The sequence below is a fragment of the Malurus melanocephalus genome, unplaced genomic scaffold (assembly GCF_030028575.1).
Source record: "Malurus melanocephalus ecotype Western Australia unplaced genomic scaffold, MMel_1.1 scaffold_387, whole genome shotgun sequence".
NCBI classification, from domain to species: Eukaryota; Metazoa; Chordata; class Aves; order Passeriformes; family Maluridae; genus Malurus; species Malurus melanocephalus.
Genome location: NW_026623619.1, coordinates 48,381 through 65,334, shown reverse-complemented (window position 1 = coordinate 65,334; position 16,954 = coordinate 48,381). Strand labels below are relative to the sequence as shown.

Here is a 16,954-nt window from a genome sequence, read left to right as displayed (position 1 = left end):
CTCTTGACCTGCTTGTATGGTTCTTCCTGTTGCAGCTCAGGATGCTGGTGAYCTTTGATACAAGAGTGCATTGCTGGCTTATAGTCAGTTTGGTATCAGCTTGGTCTCTCAGGGCTTTTCTGATAACTTGCTTGCCAGCCAGTGAGCCCCCAGTCTGTTCTGGTACCTGAGGTTACTCATCAGGTGCAAGATGACTTTACATATTATTTCATTGAATTTCATAAGGTTTCTGTCAGTCAATTCCCCAGTTTTTTAAGGTCCTTTTTAGTGGCAGAAAACCATGTGCTGAATCAGCCACTCCTCCCAGTACCGTGTGAAAACTCATTAAGGGTACACTCTGTCACATCATTCGTAACCGTTTTAAAGATCATTGTCCCCAGTATCCATCTCCTGGAGTACTCTACCACTGGCTGGCCTTCAGATGAACTTTGTGCTGCTGACTACAACCCCCTGAGCCTGACAGTTCAGCCATTTTTCTGTCCACTTCACTGTTCACTTATCTAGCCTGTAAGGTGCAGACAAATGTCTGTGAGAATTTCTCAGAAATGCTGTCAAAATTMTTGCTAAACTTGAGATAAATATCATTCACTCCTCTTCCCTCAAATTTTAGTGAGTTTTTATGTTTTCCTACTGCTTCAAAGATATTTAAGAAACAAGGGAGATACTATCAGAGGAAGTGGGTTGTAAAAATTCTAGATAAAGACCCTCTACCTAGAAAATACCACACCTTTTGCAAGTGCCTTTTACTTATCACTAACATTCATGGGAAGTAAGTCTGGCATTGGTTTTGGGAGACTGACTTGGCAACCTTAAATATTGATATCTATCATCTGGCCTAGTTTAAAAGATAAAAGAGTGCTACTGCTTTTGGTTAAACTTCTGTGACTGAGGGATAGTCAATGGTAAAGCTTATTCTACCACTACTCCTGAGAGATTCAGACTTCCCCATCACCAGCAAACACTCCATTTAGCACACAGAGATGTAGTGTCACAATGCATTAGCACAAACATTATAGGCCAAAAAAGCAGAAATCTCTCTGGAGTATGAAACATTAAGTATTTGAAGATCACAATTTAAAGAAAAAGTCCGTGAGCATACAAATCAGACTAGGCATCCACCTCAGTTGCTTTTCCAAAGCAGCTGTAGCAGAGAGATGGCAGTGTGATTAGCTAGCCAGCTCTTTGTGGTACCAACAGCTGCTATGGCTATTTGCCAGGACACCCCAAGGCTCCATCGCTTCTGAATCGATGTAATTTTGTAAGCAAAACCACGCAGCACACAAATATGCGATCACCAATGCCAGCTTGGCAAACGAATAGATCAGCTACAACTATGTTAACAATTTGAATACAAGAGATTGCAAAGTATTAGGATCACATTACAGAGGGGAGAGTTGAAGAAAGGGTGGAAAACTAGGTGCAGTTCGGGGCTACTTCACCTTACAAAGTTTAATGGGGAAAGGGGCTTGGCTTCAGCATGGTTGAAGCACAAAGTGCAAAGACAGCTTTTCAAAGCCTACAGCAAAGGGTTATGCTCAAATTCCTGYAAGTCATACCTTCCCTGGGGGCCAGCTTCAATGCATCATGACAATGAAGGTACCAGAACAGTCTAGCAGCCCAGTTGAGTCCAGAGACCAGTGAAGGGCACTTTTCCTTTGTAAAAGCTGAAGCAGTTGGTTTAAAAGAAAGGTTAAAGGCAAGTATTACATAAGAACTCAACATGAGAGCAATAGTTCAGGAAGTAATTTCTCCCCCTACAGCACAGGAACTGGGTGGTGAAAGGACCCAGGTGAGTGAAAGGACAGCAAATTTGCTGCAAACGCAGAGCCTCTTTCTGTAGGATAATGTGTGGTGGTTCTCATTGTTTCCTTTCCACCTAAGGCTTTTCTGACAGAGTCTGGCCCTATTAAAGCACTGGAAAGACCATAACAGAAGTCTTAAATCATTGCTTAAGTAAGTAGGGAAGCCTACTTAAGATGCTGAAGGAGAAATAGTGTGGTCAGAACTTGTCTTGGCTATTGGTGAAAACATAGCATCCAATACTGAGGTGTCAGCAAGGGCTATTGAAGGAGTGCTTACAGCATTTTCTCCTCTGGTTGTCAGTGATCATGTAGAGTATTACACAAGAGGAGACAGGTCCCATGAAATTGATGTAATTTACCAAAGTGAAGGAAAATACTCTTCTGTTTTATTTGCCACATACTGCCATGCTAGAAAGTCACAAAGCTTCCTTATATCAGCAAAAATGAAGAGAACACAAGTTGAACAGACCTATGAAGTGTTTATAAACTGAATTTATTATTAGCTTTAAAAGGTGTGGCTGCTATGTTGTAGGGCAGCTTGTCTCAGGCTTGAAGGGTTTGCTGAGCATGGTAAGAGACTGGGAAGGCAGAAGGGTTGTTATATTTTGTTTGCACTGTCAAGAAGATATTCATCACAACCTCTGTGAGAGAAATTTTTATCTCAATGTGTGCAAAGCTCTAATCAGGAGATAGAAAACATCACGCACGCAGACAGGGAGCTACAGTGGACAAAAATGCTTCAGTCCAAAGTACTGATGATTTAGAGTGCAGGTTCTCTGCCTGGGTTTGAATTTATATGGTTCAGAGATTACACACTCATGCTGACAGGACTGGTATGACCTCAGGGAACCAGCAGCCCATGACTCTCACTCTCTTAGGTGCAGCTCTTAAGCAGGGTGGCTTAAGAGCTGTGGCTGCCTCTAGCCACAGCACCAAGATCTACTCAGTTTTCAGGGAACCAGGGTTTTGAGCAGTGTGTCCCAGAAAACCACTTGCTCTGCTGAGGGACAATGCCCAAACCTTCACCTCTGCAGTTATCGTGGCAAGAAAACCTGGTCATGCAGGTTAGATGGGTGCTTTCCATACCAACCCAAAGCTGGGGAACTAGGACATCGTGGAAATTAAGCATAGACTGAAATTCTGCTAGTCTTTAACATGCTCAGCTGTTTACATGGCAGTTTTGTGTGAACTCTGTTCCCAGAAGAAACTGAGTTAAGTGTGCAATATCAGAAATTCAATGTCACCGTAATAGCTGTCAAATAGTCTAGTCTTCATACCACCACCTCAATAGATGTTGACAAAATGTGCTGCCATCAGAATGAAAAAAATCAAGGGAAGTAACCCAAAGCCTGGGAAGACTGCTGCACAAAATTGAAGAGGATATGAAGAAGCGTTGTTACTGTTTCTTGAACATAGAGAAATGCCTGATACATCAGTTCCAAGAAATAAGAATACCTGCTACCTTTGCTTGATAAAAACACAATATGTCTAAGTAATTCCAATGCTGGCTCACAGTAGCCAGTCTCTAGGAAATAAGAACAAGCAAATGAAAGAATTGTGACTGCCTTCCAGGAAGCTGTCTGGTGGTTTTGGAGTCACAGCTCTGCTGACCAGAGCAGGAGGGACTCCAAGGAATGGCAACATTCAGTCAGTGCCCCAGATTTCTTAAGTAGGTTCTGAATGTTAGTAATGAGTTAGAGTGTTAGTAGTTAATTTTTTTAAGAATTCATCATTCACATATGCAGAAAAGCTGTGTCTGCCACATCCATGTGCAGAATTTGGGCGATATTTTTAGTAACTGCTTTCAAATTGCAAACCTATTAAGAGGGGTTTTTCAACAAAAGGCAAACAATGGTGACAGTGTGGCCAGCTGGAATGACAGACACCTTCTTTCTTTTCCTCTAGTCTCTCAGCAGGGTGAAAGCCAGAGACGCTTGTATAGAGAACTGCTGAAGAACTACAATCGTCTGGAACGACCGGTAGTGAATGACTCCCAACCACTTGTAGTCGAGCTCCAGCTTTCCTTGCTGCAGATAATTGACGTGGTAAGTTACTTCCTATTCTCTTTTCTGTGGCACCCATTCAGCATAACAAATCTTATTTCTCATCTAGAAGACATGCTTTGCCTCTTTATCAGACAATCAGAGATGAAAGTAGTCTGTCTTTTGCTAAGCATTCTCCCTAAATGCTGGAGTACATGCTTTGACACTTCAGAGCAGTGAATATCCTCCTAAAAGCACAGCCATTTCTGACACTACATAAGCTGCAAGGAGATTAAATATGCATTTTTTTCCATTTGTTTTAAACACAAAAAGAGAATTCAATTAATTAGAAGCCATGTGTTGCTGCAAATTATTAATGATATGTTCTTCTCAGAGCTATGTGGGATGCAATAACTCAAGACCATATGCAGCTTTCAAAGCTACCAACACTGCACTTACACTTTTTCATTAGCTATTATAATGGCACTGGCCTCTTCTCCCATCATATTTTCACCATGCACTGCAACTGAAAGAATCTGCCCTGAGATGAGCTTAGAAATACATAAAAGCAAAACCTGGAGGCACAGCCCTCTAATTGTCTTGACTGCAACATGCTTTTACAGAATTGGAGATTTGACCCATGGTAAATTTTAACATAATAATCCAAATCCTTTTTTTCATCATGAAGAGGATTCTCTATGATAAACCATGATATATATAGACAGGATTTCTTTCATCTACATGAGAAAAACAAGGCAGAAGAACAGTTTTGACCCTCTTCACCCTGTCAGCAGAGCAAACAGGTGAGCACAGTAGCGCTCCTATCTTCATGCTACCTTCCCCATAAGCAGTGTTTGGGGCTGGTTTCTCAGGCACTGTCACTGTTACAGAGGAAATGAGGAATAGACAGAGAGATATGGTAACATTTGTGCAGTTGCAAAGCAATGTAACAGAAGCCTCAAACTTTTTAAAGTTTTGACAATCTTCCTGAAAATGTGCAGGACACCAGGTGCTCTCCCTGGAGAAGCAAGCAGGACCCTGAAGATGTAGCCCCACAGCATCACAACATACAAGTGGCAGGTTCAGCTGTGGTGCTCCTGGAGGCAGGCAGCAGCCCCTCAGACAGGGTACTCATCTTTCTGTTCTGAAATGTTACCAATTGCATTGAACTGGAAGAGAGAGGAGATCAGTACTGTCAACCAAAGTTTTTTACATGAATGAAAGAGCAAAGATTTCCTGGAGCTAATTTCAAATAAATTTCAGCAAGCAATTCTAGGTTTAGCAGAGGCATCTCAGCTCCAAAGATCATTCTTCAGCCTTTCTCTTTATATGGTATTTTCTTTCAACCTGATTTGAAGGCTGAGGGTACTAAAGGGAATTCTTCAGCCATAAGGCTGTGACTGCATTTTCAAAGTCAGTCAGTCAGGAGGAGTTACATAAAACAAATTTTCAGCTATGTTTCACATACACACCTAAAACCCAAACTTTCAGGAAACCGGCATATTTTAGGGTACTTTATCTGCATTGTGTCAATGTCCATTACTAGAAATTTAGGTACAATGTTCCTTTTGGTTGTCCACAATACAAAAACGCTATGCTAAATATTCATACCTATCAGCAGCAAAACTTTTCTTGCCTACATCCCTGCACCCAGTACAGTTGCTAGATGTTAATCAGTTTTAATCAGAATTAATGACCTGTCCCAGGCTTGTGGTCTTGCAAACTGTGCTAAAGGTGTTTTAAAAAACCAGAGTCACCTGAAGTGTTTATCATGGATGATGTAAAAAAGTGCCTGTCTCCTCAGTGGAGGTCAGAAATCACTTTGTAAAAAGGTGGTGGCATCAACAAGTGGCTAAAACAACAAGCCTGAAAATGCACAAAACACTGATCCTCTGGGTTCTTAAATCAGGAATCAATGCAGAAATATGCCAGCAACAAGCACTGTACTTGTGAGCCCCTCATCCTCCATTGCTGACTGGACAGACAGCTGCATCTGTCTCCCCCAGCTGCTGAACGTCTTTTTAAATGTCTATAAAAATCCTTATAGCCACAGTGATGTAAAGAGCAGCAGTCAAGCTACAAGGAAGAGGTAACCTCTGTCATCTGAGACAGCATGAGACAAACCAAGTGATCATCTCTGTTCACTCAGGTGGGAAGCTGTGGGTGAGTTGACTCTGCCTTTTCAGCTTCCCTGCCTGGCAGAAAACAAAGCAGCTGGTGCACAGCTCTTCACTTGGGGGACAGGGTAGACAGCATCACAGTCTTGGCAATGGTACCTGCATTAATCTTCATTAATCTTCATTAATTCATGAAAAGCTGCCCTTTCTGAGGGTTTGTGTGTCCAGCGTGCTCCATTACCATAAAAGAGCAGGGTGCTAGGCAGGGTCCCAGCCCTTGCACCACACTCCCTGGGAGGAAACAAGCACTCCATGCTCAGTGACGTGTGATGTGCCAGGGCATACTACAGCACTGACATGCTTTGCAAGCAGACACTGCTATGAACATGTGACAGTGGACCCTGTTCTGGTTTCCCTGAAGGAGAAAAGAATGTGAAGAAGATAAAAACAAGACTACTGTTTTATTGTATGAAAATGAGGAGTCTGCCTTTGATGCTCAGAAAAACTTATACATTATCCATGCCAAAACCTGGCATACCATCTAATGCACTTCTKTCTGGGACAAGTTCCATGACTTGCTTCCGTAAGTCTGTTTCCTACACATASTGTATTAAAATGTAATGAATCCTAAATTTGTCTTCTGCAGGCAGCCTGCTGAGAACAGCATTGGTGGCAATATAGTTTCACTTTGCTACACAGACAGAAAAGACTGCTCTGAAACCACTGTGGTTTTCCAAGCAGTAGAAGAAATCATTACTTAAAAATTTCATGTCCTCTTCTTGCAACCATTCAAAGAAGATTTTGAAGGATGACCACTTTGGATTAGGTTGTCTGCTTCTACTTGCATGTATTTGCCTACACAAGATATGTAGGGTTTTTAGGATTCAAAGCCAGCCATCATTCTCAAAGCTGAGAAGAGCATGTTCTCTGCTTGTCACAGTCGTGGTAGACAAATGCAAATGAAGGACTTTAGGGTTTGGACTTTTCCCCAAAATTATATTTATTCATAGCTACTGCCATGACAGGCCCATTGCATTCAGGAAAAAAATGAGCAGAATGAGGGACAGTTAGAGCCCCTGTTTAACAGCAGGGTTCAGTTCAGCTTGCCTTGTCCTCTGGGTGTAAGGACAACTTCATGCTGAGCTGTCTCATGTGTATGCCATTTTTGAGGGTCACTTGTGCTTGGAGCTGACCCTCAGGCACTCCCTGTGCATCAGAAGGGCATTGGCTGATGGTCTCTCCCTACCAGCCCAAGCAAGGGTAGTCATCCAAGAGTACTTGGAACAAAAGTACTCTTGTTATTTTGTCTAAGAGCCCAGTCAGTTGGTGAGGGTAGAGTAATTAAGAAATGAGGCATGACATTTTCTGCAGCAGAGGAAATAAAAGCATTTTCATTTGGCACAATGTGAAGGGAACCTGCTAGGTGGAAACTATTTGTCATCATGAGTGATGGTTTTCATTGCTCCAGTTGGCATTTGCAGGAGACTTTTTCTAAAGGGGTGTACATCTCATTGCACTGTTATTTAAAAAAATAAAAAGTATAGCTGTTGAGATCCCTGTGTATTGTGGAGTCCTGTGGTACTTTTATCCTTCATGTTCAGCCTTCTTGCTCCACTGTCAGAGGTCATAATGACAAAAAAAAAGGACTGCAAATGACCAGTGGGAGGCCACAAAAATGCCGAAAAAAGATCCCCAACAATCCATGAGCCATTTTACACTTCCAGAAGCCAAAAACGATGTAATTTTGCTGTATTTTGTGCTGCAAACCCAAAACAAATGCTGTATCTTGAAAAGTTTATTGTGGACTATTTTGATTGAATTGCACAGTGTGTAGAATGATTGTATATCCCAGGATCTGCYGGATTATCCCAAATTTAATCATATGCTTGTGAACACCTTACTTTTAAACTGCAGATGTTGCTATGGTGTGTCAGAGTTATCAACATTTTTGTAAAATGCAAGATGAGGTAATGTGAGAGTTTAGTAGGACAACAAAAACAAAGATTCACTTCTTTTTTTTTTTTTTTTTTTTTTTTTTTTCCCTGAAAACTGGGTCTGTGCCTTGTCATTCATGGAAAACAAAGTAAAAGATCCTCACATACTTTCCCCAAGCATTCAGGTGCAGTCACTATCACGGTATGTAGCATACTAGTTTAGCAGCACAGCTATTTTTGTCTTCTGTACCTGGAATTTTATCAAAATGCTGATTCAAACTTAGCTTCTACTGGTTTCCCCTAAATCAGAGTCTGAAAACCTGAAGGACTTGAGGGATTTTTTTATTTTCTGATGGTTTGGGGTTTTTTTTTCTGGAAGTGTTTGGTAATGGAATAACTTTTAAATGCAGGCATCTGTTGRCATAGAACCAACCTACTCCAAAATGGTCATCTCCCAGGTGATCTGCTCATCAAATAATAGGACTGTTTAACTCAGTCCTAAGAGCTGGTGGAGAGTGATCTCTTTGCTCAAGAGTTCTCTGTTTGACTGAGAGTTGCCAAAGCTGTAGCCTGCCTGTCAGTATACTGTGCCTTAAATTAAAGGTGAGAGAGCAGGAAGCAAGGCTATGTTCAACCCTGGGGTGCCTCCTGTCTGACACAACCCTCCTGCTGTTGTCTTTTTCACAAAACCTCTGTCAGATCTGAATGCATTTAGCAGTTGATATCCTTGTTTTCAAATTATTTTGTTTCATAAGATTTCCAGGGCTGGTTCTGCAGGTGTATTGAAAGTCCAGAAAGTTCAAGGGTTTATTTTCTAGCTCTAACTCACCTCTTCCTTCTTAAACTGACCTTACAGTGTCCAGGTCATTCCCTCCCACTTTTCATTTCAGCACCATCACACATACAAAAATCTGTACTGGTTGCTATGTAGTAAACCCATCTCAACAGACAAGTGATTCAAGGAAACAAAAATATGCAGTGCACATAAGCACCAATTCATTTGTTATTCCCAATATAGTATCAGTATTTACTAGATTAAACCATAATCCCTATAGTACATCCCTTGCAAATCTTTTGCAGATAGATATCTTCAACAATGTAAGCTTGACCGCTCAACCGACTCTTTCAGCCCTTTTGGATTAAAATACCTTTTTTTTTTTCATTCCGAATAATGTCTTTGCATTTATTTGTGGGCTTCGTGCGTAGCTTTTTTTGAGTGATGTTTACTCTGTTTCTCCTTGAAAGACCTATTCTACCAAACCACATGTCTTTCCCGAAAGGTTGTTTTTTCACTCTCAGCTTGCAAGAGCCAATTCAATGAGTACAGAGCAGCAAGGCTGATGCAAAATAGTGCAACTGAGAAGGAAAACAGACTGGACACCATTAGAAAAGCTGAAAATCAGTAATTATTGATCATGAGTAGTAATCATTAAAATTCCAGACAGAAAAATTACAGAAAATATTCTGGAGCAACAGATTCATTAGAGTTAAATCCCAAAATCTCTTCTGGTCACAGAATTCACTTAGTGTAACCAATTTTCAACTCCGGGAAGAAAAAGTAAAATTTCTCTTCATTAGCATGGGAGGATCTTGTAAACTGGGAAATTCAGGGCTAATTGAGCCATAAATTATTATTTTGTCTGTCTCCTGTGTGCCAGGCATTATCAAAATGCCAGCATCACTAAACCAGTTAAACATGCAACATGTAAATTTGCTAACTCAATGAAGTTAAACATCATGGGTAGTTATGGCTTCCCAACTAACACTGCTTGCACACTCTTGTGTGAAACTTTAAGATGGAGTCTTAATTACCCRAACCTTAATGGCATATTTTTCTTTTGTTTGACTTCTGCTCCACTCTGTGCAGAGTGGAGACAGCTAACTTAGTGAGCTGCAATTCCATGGTTTGTTTTCCTTCATCGTGGTTCCCCCAGCTGTACTTAGAGACAGTGTCTCTAACAAGAGAATGGCTGATTTCCATCTGAAATTTTTAGTTGTGCTCATCCAGCTTGGGCATTTCACAATAATTAAACAATTTTCTGTCTGCCAGGTGAAAAGGCTGTACTATGTTGGTAGATGTGAGAATTTAGATCTTGAGCTCATGTATATTCCTTTATTTTGGGTAAGTAATCTGAGGCATCAAGGATTTGCAATAAACTAGTTAAGCCAAGTTGTTGGAGTGGCCTTGAACTTAGTATTTCTTAGTTTCTCTGAGTTCTCTGAGGGCAAGTCGTGAGAGACAGTGAGTTCAGCTCCTGCATAAAAACCTTTCCTCCCATTTTCTATCCCTGATCACAGGCTTGAAGAGTTCACTTGAGTTTTGGACCATGCCTACATCCTCTTATTTTTTGCTGTGCATGCAAATATAGGGAGAAAAAGCAAAGGCAGCCTTGCAGGCTGTGTATGAGTCTTTGTTAAATACTCAGGGTTGGCTTTCTCARCTGTCCTTCTACTGTTTTCCTTGTGATTTCAAGTGCTGAAAAAGACAATTAATTATTAATATCCTGAAATAACAATTTGTGTCTAGTCCTGTTTATTGAAGCACCTGCCAACTATGCACAAAATACATGGAGGGCTATTTCAGGATGAGGTGTCTACCTTGGAGAATATAAAAACCACCTACATGTCATATGTGGATGATTCAGGATCTTAATGGAGGACTGGCTGCTTTTGTAAGGTGACATAACACCCTTTCCCCCAGGAACTAAGCATGTTTATCCAAGCAGTCAAAGAGCAGCACTGTGCTGGAATGCCATGTGAATGCCTCTGACCCAACTCCTGGGATTTCCATGACAAGCATCTTTGAAACAGTGGGATAAAGCTGGTGGCTTCACTCTTCCCAGGATCCCAAAGAACTGTGGGGAGAGGGAGTCCTGCAATTTGCAGGTCTTTGTGGAGGAGCTTGAAGTCAAACTCTCAAGACCAGTGCTGGAGTCTACATTGTGTGTCACAGTTCACAGGAGCCCTGATCTTCAGGAAACTGGAAAATCGGAAAATGTTGTGGGGAATGACAACTAACTACTACTGTGAAACCTGTCCTGGCAACAGAAATTGGCATTTCTTCCCTTTCTTCCTCCCACTCTCACCTTTGGGGAATGCATGGGTTCAGTACTTGATGCAGTGGTTTTTACATCCAGGCCTTTGTGTTTAACAYCCATATCTACTTGGTCTCTGACATACAGGGAGCCAAGACTTTCACAAGGAAGACCTCTTGAAGACTTTGATGACCATGCATTATACAGCCTAAGGAATATCATTGGTATCCCTGCATTTGCATCTGTTCTGGCACAGTCCCTCTTTCAAGGCTGTGCYCCTCTTGGTACATGGCTGTCTTAAACTCTCCACTCTCACCACAAGTGACTGGTCCTGGCTCATGGGCTTGCAAGGGGAGGAATGTGATCTCACAGTGGCCAAAACCTCCAATAGGTAAAGTTCCTATCTCCAAAGGAAGTGAGTAGACTCTGCTGAAAGTAGCCGATGTAAATGCTATCGTAACTCCCCTAGACTGCCSTTTTGAGGAGAGAAGAGTATGGGGGCTTAAAGACAGTGGCACCACACAGCCTGCTCTGGATACTACACTGCCTTCCTAGTAGCTGCTACACRGTGGAAAGACCAAAGGCAGATTGCACCGCTTGCCTGCAGAGAAAGGATACATAKCTCTGCAAGACAGGAGGGAACCAAGAAAGGCATGACCTCAGGGAGAAGCCAGTGGCATCAGATGGGAATGCAGCTCAACCCTAGATGAAAAACATGTATGAGACATCGCCTCCARCTATTCACAGGGGAAAGAGCCTAAGCAACAAAGGTGCTCTGCTATGAGCACTTTCCTAGATGCATCTTCATCCTGATGAGCAACAAAATAACCAGCAGATGTTTGTTCATCTTTTGTTATTCCTTTGTATTTTTGTATTTCTCCCCAGTCTTTCTCCTGGACTCTGGGCCCTCCTGTCTGAGTTCCATCTTCCTCCTGAGGGTGATTTGTCAAAAGGATTGAGATGAAGTATTTAAACTTTAGATACCTCTATGAAGTTGATGTTACCATGGCATTATTTATTCCAGCTTTTTAATGAGACCCCTGAAATACAAAGGCTGTCCAGTGATTTTTATTTGAATGTTGCCAAGGCAACTAGGGCTTTTCTCAGAATTACTGCTTTGTGAGCCTTCAACCATTCAATGCATTTGAGCTGACTTTTAGATAATCATCTCAATTAATARTTCCCAGGTTGTGGGCAGATTGGTGGTTCAGCAATGGAAAAGTGTGCCTGTGCAGTCACAGACTGAGCATCCAAGCATTTGAAAGCTTGATCAATTCCTCAGGATATTTTTAATAAAATCCCACTCAAAGATCAATGTCCCTGCTAACAAAACTTCCCAAGTCTCCGAGTCTTCAAGTCTCCACGTCACTTTACTGTTTACCTCCTTGCTTTCAGATCTTCAGGCACAAAAACAGAGGGGAAAAAAAATTTACCAAAGTAATACCAAAGTATTGCTCACACATGAGCTCTCAGAGTTACTTGTTCAGTCTGGGACTTTTCGGATCATTGTCTTGCAATAAGTCAATGAATGAATCAACTCCCACTTCTAAGGCTCTGTGAGAGGGCAAGAATTAATGTCTCCTGGTCACCTGGTAACAAATGCCTTGCTACAGAGATGACGTGTAATCATATGATGTGACTGCTGAAGCAGGAAGGGTTTTGGAGTTTGTTCGTCCAGGTGATACAACCCAGGTAATTATGTGACTAAGGTCAGTTATATTTTATTTAGATATTGGCCTGGCAAGGGAGAATCTATTGACAGGCAGTGATGTGCGATGCAGGCAGATGTACATACAYTGTAAGCTTTGAATTTAGGGCAGGGAAAAGAAAACTGAACTAAAACATTCACATGTCATGGCACRTGCACCAAAACAAACCAAACTGTCACTCTCCATGGGTCAAAGGTGGCTGTAAGAATAAGCAGATATGCAGGGCAGAGGATTAACTGGTGTCAGGCTGGAGATAGAAAGAGGAGAAAATGACCCAGATAAAGACAGGAAGGATTTAGAGAACAACTGTTGCACTTACTAGTGACCACAGCTTTTCCCGCATTTTTAAATACCAGCCTCAAAACAGTTTGTCTGAGGTGAATATTTGCAAACCAGGAGAAATGCTGGGGGAGTGATGGAAAAGCACCTCTGAGAGCTGATAATTTTTAGSTTTGTTGGATGTTTGTTGCAGGGAAAGATGGAAGCTGAGAGCTGGCCCAGTGGAGAGGGAAGGTCATCTCCAAGGCTGACAGTGCCAAATAAGACAGGAATCTTGCACAGAAAAAGCCGTGTGATGGATTATTCGAGTTATCTCCTGGGAGGAAAGGCATCCTCTCAACTAACCTTAAAYCCCTCGGCACAAACCAATGACACAGAGTGAGGCAACTGCCTCCAGCACTTCTGAAGCTCAATAATTAGCTTTTGCTTAGGCGAAAYTAACTGACCAGTGATCTCCTGAGACAGAGTAAAGCATACCCATTCTCATGGTTATTGGTTTGTATCTTTTAACAGAAAAATACRGTCCCTTCTGTGCCAAGTATTTTACAGATGCATACAGCACAGAGGTCATGATGAAGATGGCAGGAGCTGTAATTCTTCAGCTTTGGAAAGGCAAGGAAACCAGCCCACTCCAAAGGCCAATATATTTCCTTACAGGATGCAAAGCTGTATGGCTCAGTAAGCCACCAAAAAGATGGAAAGCTCGATTAACAACTCAGCTCTTAAATACCTCTTGCTCTAATGGGGTAGATTCACACTCAAGATTCTCATGGCCCTCATCTCCTCAGCAGCCCCAGCAGGCACTCTTTCCTTAGTTCCTGAGGGTCCTTCTCTAGAATGACTTAGCAAGAGAGCTATACCTGGACAAATGCCTACCCAGTGTAAAGTAAGCTTTGCTTCTTCTGCTAACCAGGCACTTCTGGCAAACTCAGATCCTTGTTTGAAAACTATTTTGTTATGTTGTACTATAAGAAGGACCCATCAAGCTGCATAACTGTTGACCAGTGCTGCATATGGAAACATTTTCTGTATTTTACAAAAATGCCAAATGCCATTTAAGAGCTCAGCAGCCTTAAGGCAAGGATGAGAATAGTCTCTGAATGGCCGGGAAAACATCCTGAAGTGACATTTTTTTTTTTTTTTTTACCCAAGCTAAGAGAGACATGAGCAGCCCAAAGCCCTAGTTAGACCTTCGTTTTTTTGCAGACTGCTGCTGTCAAAACACAAGACAAGGAAGACCATGGTTACTCTCTGGATAAGCTTGCAAGACCTGTAAAAGACATATTTTCCTTTACTACAAAATAAATCTAAAAGCAGAACAAACATGCTGAGCACAGTAGYTCTGTGAAAAGGAGACAAAGGAGATCCAAGACAATACATTTAAAGCTAATGCATGGCTGAAGAATTGCTTKGAGTCAAAGCTGATTAGCTCGGTCATTAGTGTTTGACACACAGATAAACTTTTAATGACAATAAACTGTTCTGTGAAATACAGAAGTCAGCTTGAGATGTCTTCCTTTGCAGGCTGTCAAGTATAAAGTTACTATGCCAGGCAAAAAGGAGCTTCCTGGTAAATCAAAGCCATTGATATGATATAAAAGGCTCCTGATAGAAGGCATGTCCACATGCTAGAAATCTACAGCTTTACAGGTGTATATTGGACCTTAAGGCACTCCCCTGTGGTTTTCATAGGTAGTTGACAAAATGAGGAATGTCCCCTCCTGCCCTTCCCTGAAGGGTTCAGTGTAGATAGGGGAAAGTCYTTAATTTTGCAGAGGAAAGGCATTGGCTGACTGTTACTGACCATGTTTTTAGTTATGATGTTCAAACTTCTTTGAAAGTATACAGAAAGTCTTTGTAAGGAGGACATGTGCAGCATACAAGTATAAAGCACCARTTATTTGTCTAACAACACAAATTATTGCTAATATTTGATGCACAATTCAGATAAGTGTCATGCTCACCAGCCCCACAGGATACCTTGGGAGTCACTGGTGGTCAGGAATGCATCAGATGGGCTGATGGCTGGCCTCTAAGGATCCTTGGGACACAAYCTCTGTGTTACTGGGTTGCTTTCATTTCCCAGGTCAGTGGACATAGATAACTCTGACAACTCATTTACAKCATTACTCATTTACAACTAATCAATTACCAGCCCCAGGTTTTGGTTTTTTTTTTATTTTAGGATTTTATACTTTTTCAAGATGGTGTTTATCCCATTGAATCCTTCAGAATCTAAAAGAGTTGTTTCAATAAGCCTATTCCTTCTCTTATTTTACTGCAGATTTTCTTACAATTACTTCAGCCACAGCAACCACAGCAAGGGAACAAAACGGGGTACAGATGGACCAGGCCTCTGGAGTGGATTGTGGTTTTTATAGAGAGAGGCATAGGTTTGATGGAGCAGCAGAGAAGAGAAAGGGAAATGTATGAACAGCATAACAATACWAAATCACATGTGATTTTTGTGTACCATCTCACAGCAGCAGAAGCCTTGTAGTCAGGTCTCAAGAGGAGGTAGTGTGATAGACAATTTTGTGTGGATCTCTATGGCAAAGACCTGTTTCTTGCCTGAAACTTATCTTCTCTGGGGCAGGAGCCTGGCTGCAGAGCCTAACTCTGGCCACAGTGGAATGGAAAAAAATCAGGAATCCTCCAGATCAATGACATCTCCCTTTCTAGGAGCTCCAACAACTCAAATGAAAAGAGAAGAGGAGATCATGCTATAGACAAGGTTCATGCAAAGAGTTCAGCAGTACCACTGGTCCAGTGTCCTGTGTGCTGGGGAATCAGTAATTAGGAGACTTCTCTGGGCAGTTTTCCATCATGCATTAGCCTAGGAGTCTGCAGCTCCTGCATGGAACACAGAAGACGTGACTCCAGAGGACTCACAAAAGGCCACACACACCTAGTGTTGCAGCTCTGTGTGAGACATTGCAATTTGGTTTTTGACCAGCTCATATCTTCCCTGACACTTTTGGAGCAGTTTCTGTGCATATGTACTGTGAGGGTAACTCAGGAGGGGAGGAAGGGAAGAAAGGCAGAATGAATGTAGCATGAGGTGAGCAGACTGGTATTTTTCCAAARGGAATAAGGCAGTTTAGGTTTTTCTTCCCTATTAGAGAGAAAGTACTGCAAAAAAAAAACAAACCAAAACTAAACCCAAAAAACAACATCTCCCTCAACCAAACTCAAAAACCTCTGAACCAACCAAATGAACAAACAAAAACCAAACAAAAAACCCCCACAAAACAAACAAACAAACAAACAAACAAACAAACAAACAAACAAACAAACAAAAACCCCCAACACCCCCCATATAATTTAGAATCAGAATGAGCTGAAAAGCCCTGGCTACTTCAGGAGTGCTATTTATCTTCTGGTTTTGGAGAGCTTTTTAGATGTTGAGTGCAAATAAACAGTATAAGTGGCATAGATTCTAGTGGAGCAGGAGAGGTAGTAGTGAGATAGACACTTGGCATGGGGGACAATGGCAAGCACTTGATCATCCTCTATGCTAAGGATATGACCAGAGAGGGCCTGCATATCCAGAGACCACTCTGTATTGTTTAAATGCCTGCTAAGCAGCTTGCAATTGCAGTATCTCCCACCCCAAACACTGCAGACAGTCATGTAAGCTTCCTAGGGCATGGACACACACAGGGACAGCTGGGCATACAGTGAGCCATTCCCCCTGAGTACCACAGCCTCAGTGCCTGGGGAGTGCAGGGTGTGGCTGTGGTAGTGTTTGGGTACCTGTGTATCTGCACCACAGTAACTCYGAAGCCCTGCTTCTCCATCACCACTGTGCAGGTCCTGTACCTGCAGGGGAACTACAGAAAGCTGGGCACCTTGGGGGTCCCCAAAGGATTTGGGCACCAACTGGGTGCATCCTGGTAACATCATCTTGTTTCTGTTGTGGCTCAGATCTGCACACAGATGTCCGAATCTGCAGACTTCTGTTCTGTGCAGGCAGCGTGTGAGCCCCGATTCAGGCAGCATTTGTGTACTTTTCATCAAGTGATAGCTTCTGCCCAAGGCCAGCCTTTTCTTTTTTTTCTTTTCTTTTCTTTTCTTTTCTTTTCTTTTCTTTTCT

The 16,954-nt window shown here is 42.0% G+C and overlaps 1 protein-coding gene across 1 annotated transcript in view; it reads left to right on the top strand.

Annotated features, from left to right (window-relative positions):
* Nucleotides 1–1,577: 1,577 nt before the first annotated feature.
* LOC130581158 (neuronal acetylcholine receptor subunit alpha-7-like) overlaps nt 1,578–16,954 on the top strand; it is a 43,280-nt gene continuing 27,903 nt past the window's right edge. Inside the window, exons 1-2 of the mRNA XM_057379109.1 lie at nt 1,578–1,596; nt 3,708–3,847. Coding sequence (XP_057235092.1) covers nt 1,578–1,596; nt 3,708–3,847 — 159 coding nt within the window. The remainder of the gene's footprint in view (nt 1,597–3,707; nt 3,848–16,954) is intronic.